Here is a 10,914-nt window from a genome sequence, read left to right as displayed (position 1 = left end):
GACCTCGAAGAAAGTATCTCGGGCTTCGAGGTACTAACCAAACATCTCTTGCGACACCAGGTTTACCCAAGAGGAATATGGCTTCATCGCAGCTTTAGAGAATTTACGTCTATTAACGCAGAGGAAACAGAGTCAATCAAAAGTCTACTCAGCGAAGAGTGAGTTTTTCCTTTTCCTTTGTTTTTCTGACAGTTATTTTGAATATTAGCCTATTTCATAACTAATATCATCAAATATTTTTATGAAAAAGATAATGATACTTAAAAACACAAACACACACACACACACATACACACACACACACACACACACACATATATATATATATATATATATATATATATATATATATATATATATATATATATATATATATATATATATATACACACACACACACATATATATATATATATATATATATATATATATATATATATATATATATATATATATATATATATATACATATATATATATAATTATGTGTGTGTGTATGTGAATGTATGTTAAGCGTAGTTTTAAAGAGAAATGAAGACAGACATGAATAATTAGGCTACAAACTTTGCCACAATCCTCAACTTGAGTCTCATAGTTTATATCCTTTATATTACTAGTATCATCATCATCATCATCATCATCATCATTATCATCATCATCATCACGGTCATCATTAGATTCATTATAAAAAAAAAAGTCTCAAATTTACTTTCCTTCTCATTTTTAGATGATATAAATTTCAATATTCCACCAAATTATTCCTTTTTACTTTTCATTCTTATCATCATCATCATCATCATTATCATCATCATTATCATCATCATCGTCTCCTTAATCATCTTAATCATCATCATCATTTCACTTAATAAAATTCCCGATCGAATCTAATAATTATTTCTTTCTTTTCTTCTCTTTGGAACAGTTGTGTGATTTACAATGGCATCTGGAACCCAACGTTTCAAATCCCTCCAAATGTGAAGGAACTGAGAGTTGGGATTCCGGACCAAGTCAGCCTCGACGCCTTCTTTCAATCTTTGCAAGAGACAAAAGAGATCGTATATTTAGGTGAGTTGTTATTGGCTGTGTTTCTTTATACGGTGCTCAATGCGAGTGTATCATGAGGATACTGATGTCATCCCATAAGACGATAGAAGCTTCAATGCTCCCGTGCACACACATTGACTCACACACATACATTAACTAACGCACACACACACATTGACTCACGCACGCACACACACATTGACTCACGCACGCACACAGATTAACTCGCGCACACACATCAACGCAAAGCCATAGCTCCTAACCTTAATAATTTCGTCTCTAAATTCGTTGTTTCAGTTATCATTATTCCCATTTGGTCTTTTCCTTTAAAATCTTACAAAAGAAACAGATAGAAAATGCTTGGTTGTGATTTTCATTTTCCTCTAAGTGGTTGTTGTTGTTGTTTTTCTTCTTCTTCTTCTTCTTCTTCTTTAAACCTTTTTCTCTTTCAGAGATTCACTTTAGTGTCAAGGATGTCAGCAGCGTCAGTCACTCAATTCCTTTCTTGGAGGAGGATCCATATATCAATGTCTTGGTCAGCGATGTCCAGGAAGAAGACATCGAGAAGGTTGGGGACATCCTTCGGGCATTGCAACCACAGGATGCAAGGAGGTGAGGAGACATCATTCCTTAAGAGAGAGAGAGAGAGAGAGAGAGAGAGAGAGAGAGAGAGAGAGAGAGAGAGAGAGAGAGAGACGATATAATTATCATATTAATTTGTTGAACAGAAATTTTTTTTTTTAAATAAGACTTTAAATTGACATCAGATTTGGAGAAAGAAAAATCTCATAGGCCTATTAATAGAAATAGTCAATTATTAATTATTATAAAAATAGAAATAAGTTTATCAATTTGTACACTTCAAATGTTACTTAAAGGTTTATTTCTATTGCCAATTCATATCCTATTTAGGATCATTAAGAATTAATTGCAATACTGTGTACGTGAAGGTGTGTGTGTGTGTTTGTGTGTCTGAATGCACTTGCTCATCGTAACAAAAGAAGATGTCAATAAAACAATAATTAATAATATGGTTGACATCATTTCCTTTCTTCTTCTTTTCCTTTCCTTTCATTTCATAAGATTTTTCTTCTTTTCCTTCTTCTTCTTCCCAACAGATCCTTCACTTTAATCTTCTTTCCTCGGTGTTCCAAGAAGAGGAGGAGTCCTCGGGATTTCCTCCTCCCAATGATGAACTCCTTGAAGGGAGTCAGGGTGAGATACTTCATCTGTTTCCCAGAAGATGAAGAACCATATGACGAAGCCTTACTTAGAGAGATGGATCTTAAGGCAAAGAAATTCACCGGATGTGGAGATGGTGTTATTTGGTGAGTTTGCTTCTTCTTTTTCTTCTCCTTCTTCATCTGTATTGTACGATTTTGATCTCTCTCTCTCTCTCTCTCTCTCTTTTAACATTCCTCTTAAGCCTTTCAGCAGACCATAGGCCTAAAAAAGTAATCTATATTATTAGGTCCGGTAATTTTTTATATCATAGGTTTTATTTTTGATGGTCTTCATTGCATTTAGGTGGCATCTCTCTCTCTCTCTCTCTCTCTCTCTCTCTCTCTCTCTCTCTCTCTCTCTATCTCTCTCTCTCTCTCCTTTAAGCAGACCATCGGCCTAAAAAAATGATTTATTTTATAAAATCGGGTAATTTTTTTTATATCATAGGTCTAATTATCAATGATCATCACGCTATTTAGGCATCATCTCTCTCTCTCTCTCTCTCTCTCTCTCTCTCTCTCTCTCTCTCTCTCTCTCTCTCTACCAACGTTCCAAGCCTTTCATCAAGGGATGAGCCTAGATAACTAATCTGTATTCATTATAAGCCAAGTTTCTTAATAGTTTTTTCTTTTCCTCATTCGATCACTTGATATTCCTTTGTATCTTCATTAATCGAAACAGAGACATTTCCAGAGAATGTCGTTGTGTGGATGATAGAGAGGTGTTGATGTGTAGAGCAATTTCCACCTCATTATCATATTCACTTTTTCTTATTATTCTGATCATTATCATTTGATTAGAATATCTGATTATGTTTGTTAGAATTTCCAATTCTTTTCACACTTCCTTCAATTCGCATCATATTCATCTTCCTCCTTTCTTTCACTTTCATTATTACTTATTTCTCTTTAGAATAAAGATTTCCTCACCATATCCTATGCCATTTTTCGTTAGCTTTTGTGCTGAGTCATTGCACAAAACCAAAGTCTATTTCATAATAGTGTTTTCTTCTTTGCTCGGTAGGAGGACTGATGCACAAATGTTCCGTGTGTAATTCTAATAGAGAGAAAAGGATGACGATCCCTAATGCGACAACTAAAAGGAAGAAAAAGAACTTCAATAATATCTGACCCTTTAGTTGTGAAACAAATGTCTAAAAAATGTTAATCACCAAATTTTAATTCATAAGCTGTCACTAAATGATTCAGGTTTAACTAACTTTTTATGATGATTTGATTATAAAAAACCCTTTCAGATCATAAAGGTCATTTTTTTATAGTAATGTGATAATATATATATATATATATATATATATATATATATATATATATATATATATATATATATATATATATATATATATATATATATATATATATATCAATTGTTAGGGAACAATCAATATCTTTTCACAAAAAATCTATTGTTTTTGGAAACTTTTATTATGTTCATTCCACTGTTGGTTCTCTTTTCTTATATATATTTTCAGAACTTTTCATTTGTTCAATCACTTCAATATGATTAATATTTTTAATTAACAAATTAGTGTATGACTTATATAATGACATATTCTTATCAAAATATTGCAAGTGTTGAATGTGCTAAGATTCACTCTAAACATTGTCCATCATCTATTCATGTAAACAAAATCTATTCAAGTGATCTTGACGGAGATGGTTGAGGTGATGGTAGGTAATATGTAATAGTGGAGCTCATCATAAATAAATCTGTGAATGACACAAATTGTGTTTTCATCACCTTTCAATTTTCCTTTATTTTATAGTAATCTACATTGATAATGTCATATGATATGTCTCTAATACTTTCTCAAAGTTCTGGACGGAATCTGTTCCAAGAAAATATTCAAGTAACTTGAAAATGTTCAAGTCAGTAGAGCAAAAGTTCTTCAGGAAAAAGTCTCTCTCTCTCTCTCTCTCTCTCTCTCTCTCTCTCTCTCTCTCTCTCTCTCTCTCTCTCTCTCTCTCTCTCTCTCTCTCTCTCTCTCGGATGTGAACAAAGATAATATCCTTACAAAGTCCTTCAAAGGGACAACGCCAGGCAATAAATAAAAAAAAAATATCTCAATACCAGTCCGACAGGTGAGTTCTTTGTGAAATGTCTTGTTCTGTCTACGATTGGTTGTAACATTGAAGTAAACATATCAGAAGTAAATCTATTTTTAGGAACTTATATACTAAAATGGATATGCTTTGCTGCTCAAGAATAATATCATTATAGTTAATCAATATATTTCTCCATTTAATGATCCAAGTAAAGGAACATCAAACTGATCTGTTTATTGCAGAAATTCTGTCTTTTGTAAAACACTTGAACTTTGTAATGCCCTCATATATTGATGCTATTTTCAATTGCAGATCAGGTGAACTGATAGAACAAAAGACTGACTGACTGGTGCACAGGGAGATTGTTCATCGTCCTCTGCTGGACCTAAGAAAAGCTGAAATGTTAGACCAGCGTCTGTCAGACCCATTGAGTCAACATCTGATCAGAAGAGAAGGAACACAGAGCTGAAGGACATTGGAGAAGTGAAACATAAGATGACGTAGGATTTTTAAGGTAAGATTTTTTTTTTTTCTTATGAATTATATGAAATGGATATGATAAGGAGTTACTACTTTTAAAGAATTGAATGAAAAGAGTAATATTTGTAGTTACTACTCTTATTGAAATGAACAGAAAGAGTAATATTTCAAGCTAATATTTCTAATACAATTAATGAGAAGAGTAACGTTAACTTTCATTACTTATATTCATATTGAATATAAATCTAAAAAAAATTATACAATTAGACTTATTTTAAAACTCTGCACATTCGGGTACTTTTTTCCACATTAAGCTATATCAAATTTGATTGTGTTCAAAGTATTTTGTTTTATATATCTGCATGAAATAGACAAATGTAGAATACATCAGGTGATTCTCTCTTCTTCTCATACAGACAGACAGAAAGAATGAGAGGAACACAGGAGTAATTATGACCAAATGTCTACAATAATTGAAGATTGTGGTTCCTTTTTCTGTTTTGTCTTTAATTAGTTACTTTTCACAAGGACAAGTAAACATTGTTTCTGGGTTTTCAGACAATTCATTATCATTTTTAGATAACAATAGCAAAAGGTAACTATATATAATAATATGAAGGTATTGTATTTATTTAATCTATTTAGCACTGATCCTTAAGCAAGAGGCAGTTAATAGTTTTGTTTTCCGAAGTATAATTTTGTATGTTTTTATATTTTCCTTTTAGCGCTTGCATCAGCTAATCCTTCCTTGCAAAGTCCCGAGCTAGGGTTTCAGAGCACAGGACAGACAAGGGAACTGGGTGTATAATTTACTCTGACCATAGGGGCTCTCCTCTGATCTAGGGCTTTTACTTTGGAGGATGGGCACTCTGCATCCATCAAGCACATGAGCGGGAGGGGCAAGTTTCTGTTAATGGTTTTGCAGACAATATCTACATTCTGGAACCAGAATCTGACATCAGGGTGCAGCTCCCAGAAAGGTTTACATTGCTTATCTCGGATTGATGGCGGTAAGTACCAGAAGTAGTCGTTCCTTAACTTTGGTCTCTTTTGGAGTCATCCTCCTCTTTTTTGTATAGAGTCTCATGTCTACAACTCCTTTATTTTACCATTTTTTATATTAAGTAATTGGTCAAGGCAAAATTATATTTATCAGAAGTAAATAAGTTTTGATAAACTTACCTGTTAAGTGTCTTATGTGTAACTTCAATCCTGCATAAAATTATATTCAATATTTAATCTATCTGCTTTGCCACTACACAATCTTATTAATTTAGTTGATCAATCTTGTTTGGCAATTTAGGATCAGCAAGATTTCTGTTGCAGAGATTTTATCTTTTGCAATGCGCTTGAACTCTGTGATTGATGCTGTTTCCTTTCACAGATCAGATGTACTGGAAAAAAAGGAGACCGACTGACTGACTGACTGAATAACTCATACACTGGGATATTGTTCATCGTCATCTGTTGGACTCAAGAGAAGCTGACATATTCGACCAGCGTCAGTCAAAACCCTTCAGTCAAATTCTGGTGAGAAAAAAAAGGTAATGGTTTTAAGGAAAAGACTTTGGAGTCACTACTCCAAATGAATTGAAGGAAACAAATTATAATTATTACTCTTAAAGAGGTAAATGAAAAGAAAAAAATAATTCCTTTGGAATTTTTTGTAAAAGTTTTCTATATTGTCATTATTATTATCACCATTATTATTATCATTACTATTATTCATGATGAATAATGTTTTTTTTCGAGAATCTACTACATTAGAACAATTTTGAAAACTTTTTATATTCCTGTACTTTCTTGTACTTAATTTGATATTAATTTTTCCTCTGTTTCTTTTAGTTGGAAGTAAAGGTTAATATTTTCATTAAATCAGCAGAAAAAAAGGGGAAAGAGTTTGGATGTCTCACTTCTGCAGTACAGACAGACAGACAGACAGACAGACAGAGAGGAATGCACAAGTAATTATTAACAATAATTCCGTTCCTGTCTTTCTCCAAATGTCTACAAATAATTATAACTTGAGGTGTTTATTCTGTTCTTTCCTAAATTATTCTGTTGTTTCTGTTTCAGAGACAAAATTAAACATTAATTTAGGGTTTCAAACATTCAACTTTGGTCTTTAGAGAATCACTAAATATTACCTATTGCTAATAGGTTTAGTATATGGATTTTACTGAATGTGTTTGTCTTCAGTCTTTAGGCAAGATGCATTTAACATATATTTCAAAAAAAGGAGATTAGTTTTATGTTTATTGTATGATTTCAGGAGAATTCCTTGATGAGTTTCTCTTTGGAAATTCATCCATTTCTTGCAATGGCGCTTACATCAGCCTTCTGGTGAGAGGTCGTTCTAATACGTCAACTTTTTCTGGGATTTTATTCAGGAGTTTAGGCAGTGTGCATCCAGCCATTGCTTGGGCAGCAGTGGAGAGAGTTTCTCTTAAGAGATTTTGATACATCTTCACTATAAGCTGCAAAACTGCAAGAGACTCTGAATGGCCGGAAATAGATTCTGACATCAAGGAGCAACACTAAGATAGATCACCTGATAGATTGATGGTTGTGAGTACCTGACTCAGTCATTCTTCAACCCTATCTTTTTCTAAAGTAATCCTCCTTTTCTTTGCATAAAACCTCTTAAAACTCAAATATTCGGCTCCAGGTTCTCCTTTTCTCGTCTTGGGAAACATTTATGAATTATAAGACTTAGAATGATGAAGGCATTTGGCTCTGAATTGACCTTTGGTTATTGAGTTTTTTTTCCTTATAAAAATTATTCTCTGAAACAGGTAACGGGAAAACTGAAAGATACAACCCTTTATTTATTATCCGTCCCTTCAATTGCTATTTTTTATCCGTCGTGAGAAATCCTTGGGATTATTCACTTGCAGGTTCACATCGAGTTTTCTCTGCGCACCAGATATATTTCTCTCCTTTGAGAGACAAGACGAGGAAATCTTCTTCCCAAGAAATCATCCTGAATCCGCTTGAGTGATCATTGCAGCCTCTTGGTTGATCGGAACTCGAAAGAACTCAACTGATCAGCAGTTTGGTCACCGTCTTAAGGTAAGTGTCATCGGTGCTCAGCCTTTGATCAGAAGACAAGTGAAGTGACCCAAGTAATGAATTAATGGTTGAGGTAATAGATTAAAGGGATTATTCAGTAAGCAATACAAATTTCATAAAATTTAAAGGAATAAGTCCACAATGACACCAAAAAAAATGGTGATATCTGAATATAAAAACATATGAATGTAATAATAATAATAATAATAATAATAATAATAATAATAATAATAATAATAATAATAATAATAATAATAATAATAATAATAACAGTAGTAGTAGTAGTAGTGATAATGATAATAATAATAATAACAATAATAATAGCAGTAGTAGTAGTAGTAGTAGTAGTAGTAGTAGTAGTAGAAGTTTTAGTAGTAGTGATAATAATAATAATAATAATAATAATAATAATAATAACAATAATACTAATGATAGTAGTTGTTTTAGTAATAAAATAATAATAATGATAATAATGATGATAATAATAATCAAGCTCCCCTCTCTCTCTCTCTCTCTCTCTCTCTCTCTCTCTCTCTCTCTCTCTCGCAGATGGTCACATATAATACATGAAAAAATATTTATGTGAGAATTCAATAAGTAGTAACAGAGTGTATCTCCTCTGACAGTGTAGCACAGCCAAGTCCTCAGGCATCATATCAACAAAGCAGCTGACTCACATTTGAATAGTAATGTGTCATTTTGTGTCACCCGCATAATTTTACGTCTCAGCTATCCTCATGAACTGGAGCCCCAAATCAATTATATCTGTGATGGGTGTGAATGTCATAAGCCAATAGGCAGCTGCATCGATATATGTCTCTGTTGCTGCTCACCATTCTGACGAGTATTCATTTTCCTTGAAAGTAATACCTACTATGTTTATTTCATTCACTGCACATAAACTCACTCCAAAATGAAATCAGCTGATCTTTCTATCTACAGAAAGTATACAGTATTGATTATTTTCAACATTAACTTGAAACAATATCCTTTGTGAGAAATATATTGATGTGGTTTTAGTTTCCCTTCCTAAAGTGGAATATAAAATTAGTGTAGCCTTGAAGCATACCCCTCATGGAAATGGTGGGCCAAAGTATATGGTGAACGGTGAACTTAATGAATTTACCATTTTCATCATTAATTTAAAAGAATAAATGACGGCACTTTGGTACTAAACCATACCCTCAGTGTACATTTCACCCCCTTTTATAGTCTATATTTTTTCCCTTCACTTGTGCACGCACACTTTCAAATATTCCTAAATTCCATAACCTTTTAATTCCTTCTCAAAAAATCAACCTTCTCATCCAAACATCTGCTTCTTCCCACAAATAATGCTACTCGCTATGGTCATTGTGGGTTCTATCTCACTCCAAAGTATCATTAGCTCCTTCTCTTGCACAAAGTTAAATTGATAACTCTAAAATTCATTATAGATTAAATATATATCATATTTCTGCGCTACTACCAGAAAACCAGAACATTTTCCATTACCGTTTTGCTTGTTTGTCAGAATTTCTTTCTGTTATATATTTATGGCTTATCAGGAATGATATATTTTTTGTATATATATATATATATATATATTTTTAATGGTCTCATGAAACGTATTTGTATATCATATATTATAGTTATGTCCTTCAACATAATAGTATTTTTCTTTAATACATATCACTGTCCAATTAATGTACTATTTTCTTTATACAGTTCTGAAGGTCGGTTTACGACATACTTAGAATGTATTATTTAGGTATAAAGAATATATATTTTATAACCTTCTTGAATACTTTTGTCAATATATAATCGTATATACTATATATATCATTACTTGAATTCTGATTATTAATCAATGCATATCAGTGACCACTATATGCTTTAGTTTTGATATATAGTCAATGCTATCTTGGAATATTATTTTGTTGATTTATAATCATATAAACAACCAGGATTGTATTTTTCTTTGTAATAATATGAACAATTAATGCTCTGGTCCTGATTACGTAGCTTAATATAAATTTTTGCAGAGATATACATTTTACTGATAATATACTGTTTTGATACAATAAATTCATCCTTAATAATAACTGCGTTTAATGTAAACCTTCTCTTATTACCAGAAGGACATTACTTGAAAGCGGTATATAGGTGGTAAGGGTACTTTGTTGTTTCCTTGTTATTTTTCCTCAACAGATCTGAGTTGATTTCACAGATAAATGAAACGTTATTGCAACGGACGATGTCCCAATGTGATGGTCACGTGCTGTTGACCATTTAGATGTATTTGCTGATTGAGAAGTCACACTTCATTATTAGTCTCGGTAGAGCAAGGTGCCAATTTTCTCTCTCTCTCTCTCTCTCTCTCTCTCTCTCTCTCTCTCTCTCTCTCTCTCTCTCTCTCTCTGAAACTATTTCCAATAGGAGTTGAATAAAATCCTAGGACATTTGAAACATAAAACAACCTAAGTAATAAGATCAGATTCCTGGTTTAAACTAATAAATTTCCAGATTGAATATCTACATTTATGAATCATATATTTTCTCCAATATCTTTATAATTTAACCTTTAGCCCATGACCTCGGTGTAGATCATTTTAATCTGTTTTCTTTCTTTATATTTATTTTGGTCAATCAATACATGTAAAGGACGACAAAATTTTCCCATTGAGAAGTTTCCTTTTGGTCAAAAGATGTCTCCTCAATACAAAATGTCCTCCTTGGTCCCAATGTCGATCTCCAAGACCCAAGTTCTATCTGGAAGTCAAAAGAATTTGAGTTTTTTGAGAAAGTTATCACTTTGGTCCATTAAGATACTCCATGAAGTGCAAGGCATTATGCAACAACAACAACAACAACAACAACAACAACAAAAATAACAACTGAATTAGTAATAATACTGATACATCTCTCTCCTAATTAAGGTAATGATGATTACTGGTATGAATAAATACAATTCAAAACATTCTAATAACCTAGAAAGTCTCAGGGTCTGCACAACATTACTTTGGGCTTGTGGGCTGCAGGTGGCCCATGC

General features: G+C 32.6%; 1 protein-coding gene across 1 annotated transcript in view; it reads left to right on the top strand.

The window, feature by feature from the left end:
* The window catches only part of LOC137626807 (uncharacterized), a 15,954-nt gene extending 12,485 nt beyond the window's left edge, over positions 1 to 3,469 (top strand). The window contains exons 6-10 of the mRNA XM_068357796.1: positions 1 to 158; positions 923 to 1,065; positions 1,497 to 1,656; positions 2,163 to 2,372; positions 3,292 to 3,469. The exon at positions 1 to 158 is cut by the window's left edge and continues 2,308 nt beyond it. Coding sequence (XP_068213897.1) covers positions 1 to 158; positions 923 to 1,065; positions 1,497 to 1,656; positions 2,163 to 2,372; positions 3,292 to 3,322 — 702 coding nt within the window. The 3' untranslated portion in view covers positions 3,323 to 3,469. The remainder of the gene's footprint in view (positions 159 to 922; positions 1,066 to 1,496; positions 1,657 to 2,162; positions 2,373 to 3,291) is intronic.
* Positions 3,470 to 10,914: the final 7,445 nt, after the last annotated feature.

This window comes from Palaemon carinicauda, chromosome 34, assembly GCF_036898095.1.
Source record: "Palaemon carinicauda isolate YSFRI2023 chromosome 34, ASM3689809v2, whole genome shotgun sequence".
NCBI classification, from domain to species: domain Eukaryota; kingdom Metazoa; phylum Arthropoda; class Malacostraca; order Decapoda; family Palaemonidae; genus Palaemon; species Palaemon carinicauda.
Note: the sequence above shows the minus strand (reverse complement) of the source record. Positions and strands in the feature narration are given on the sequence as shown.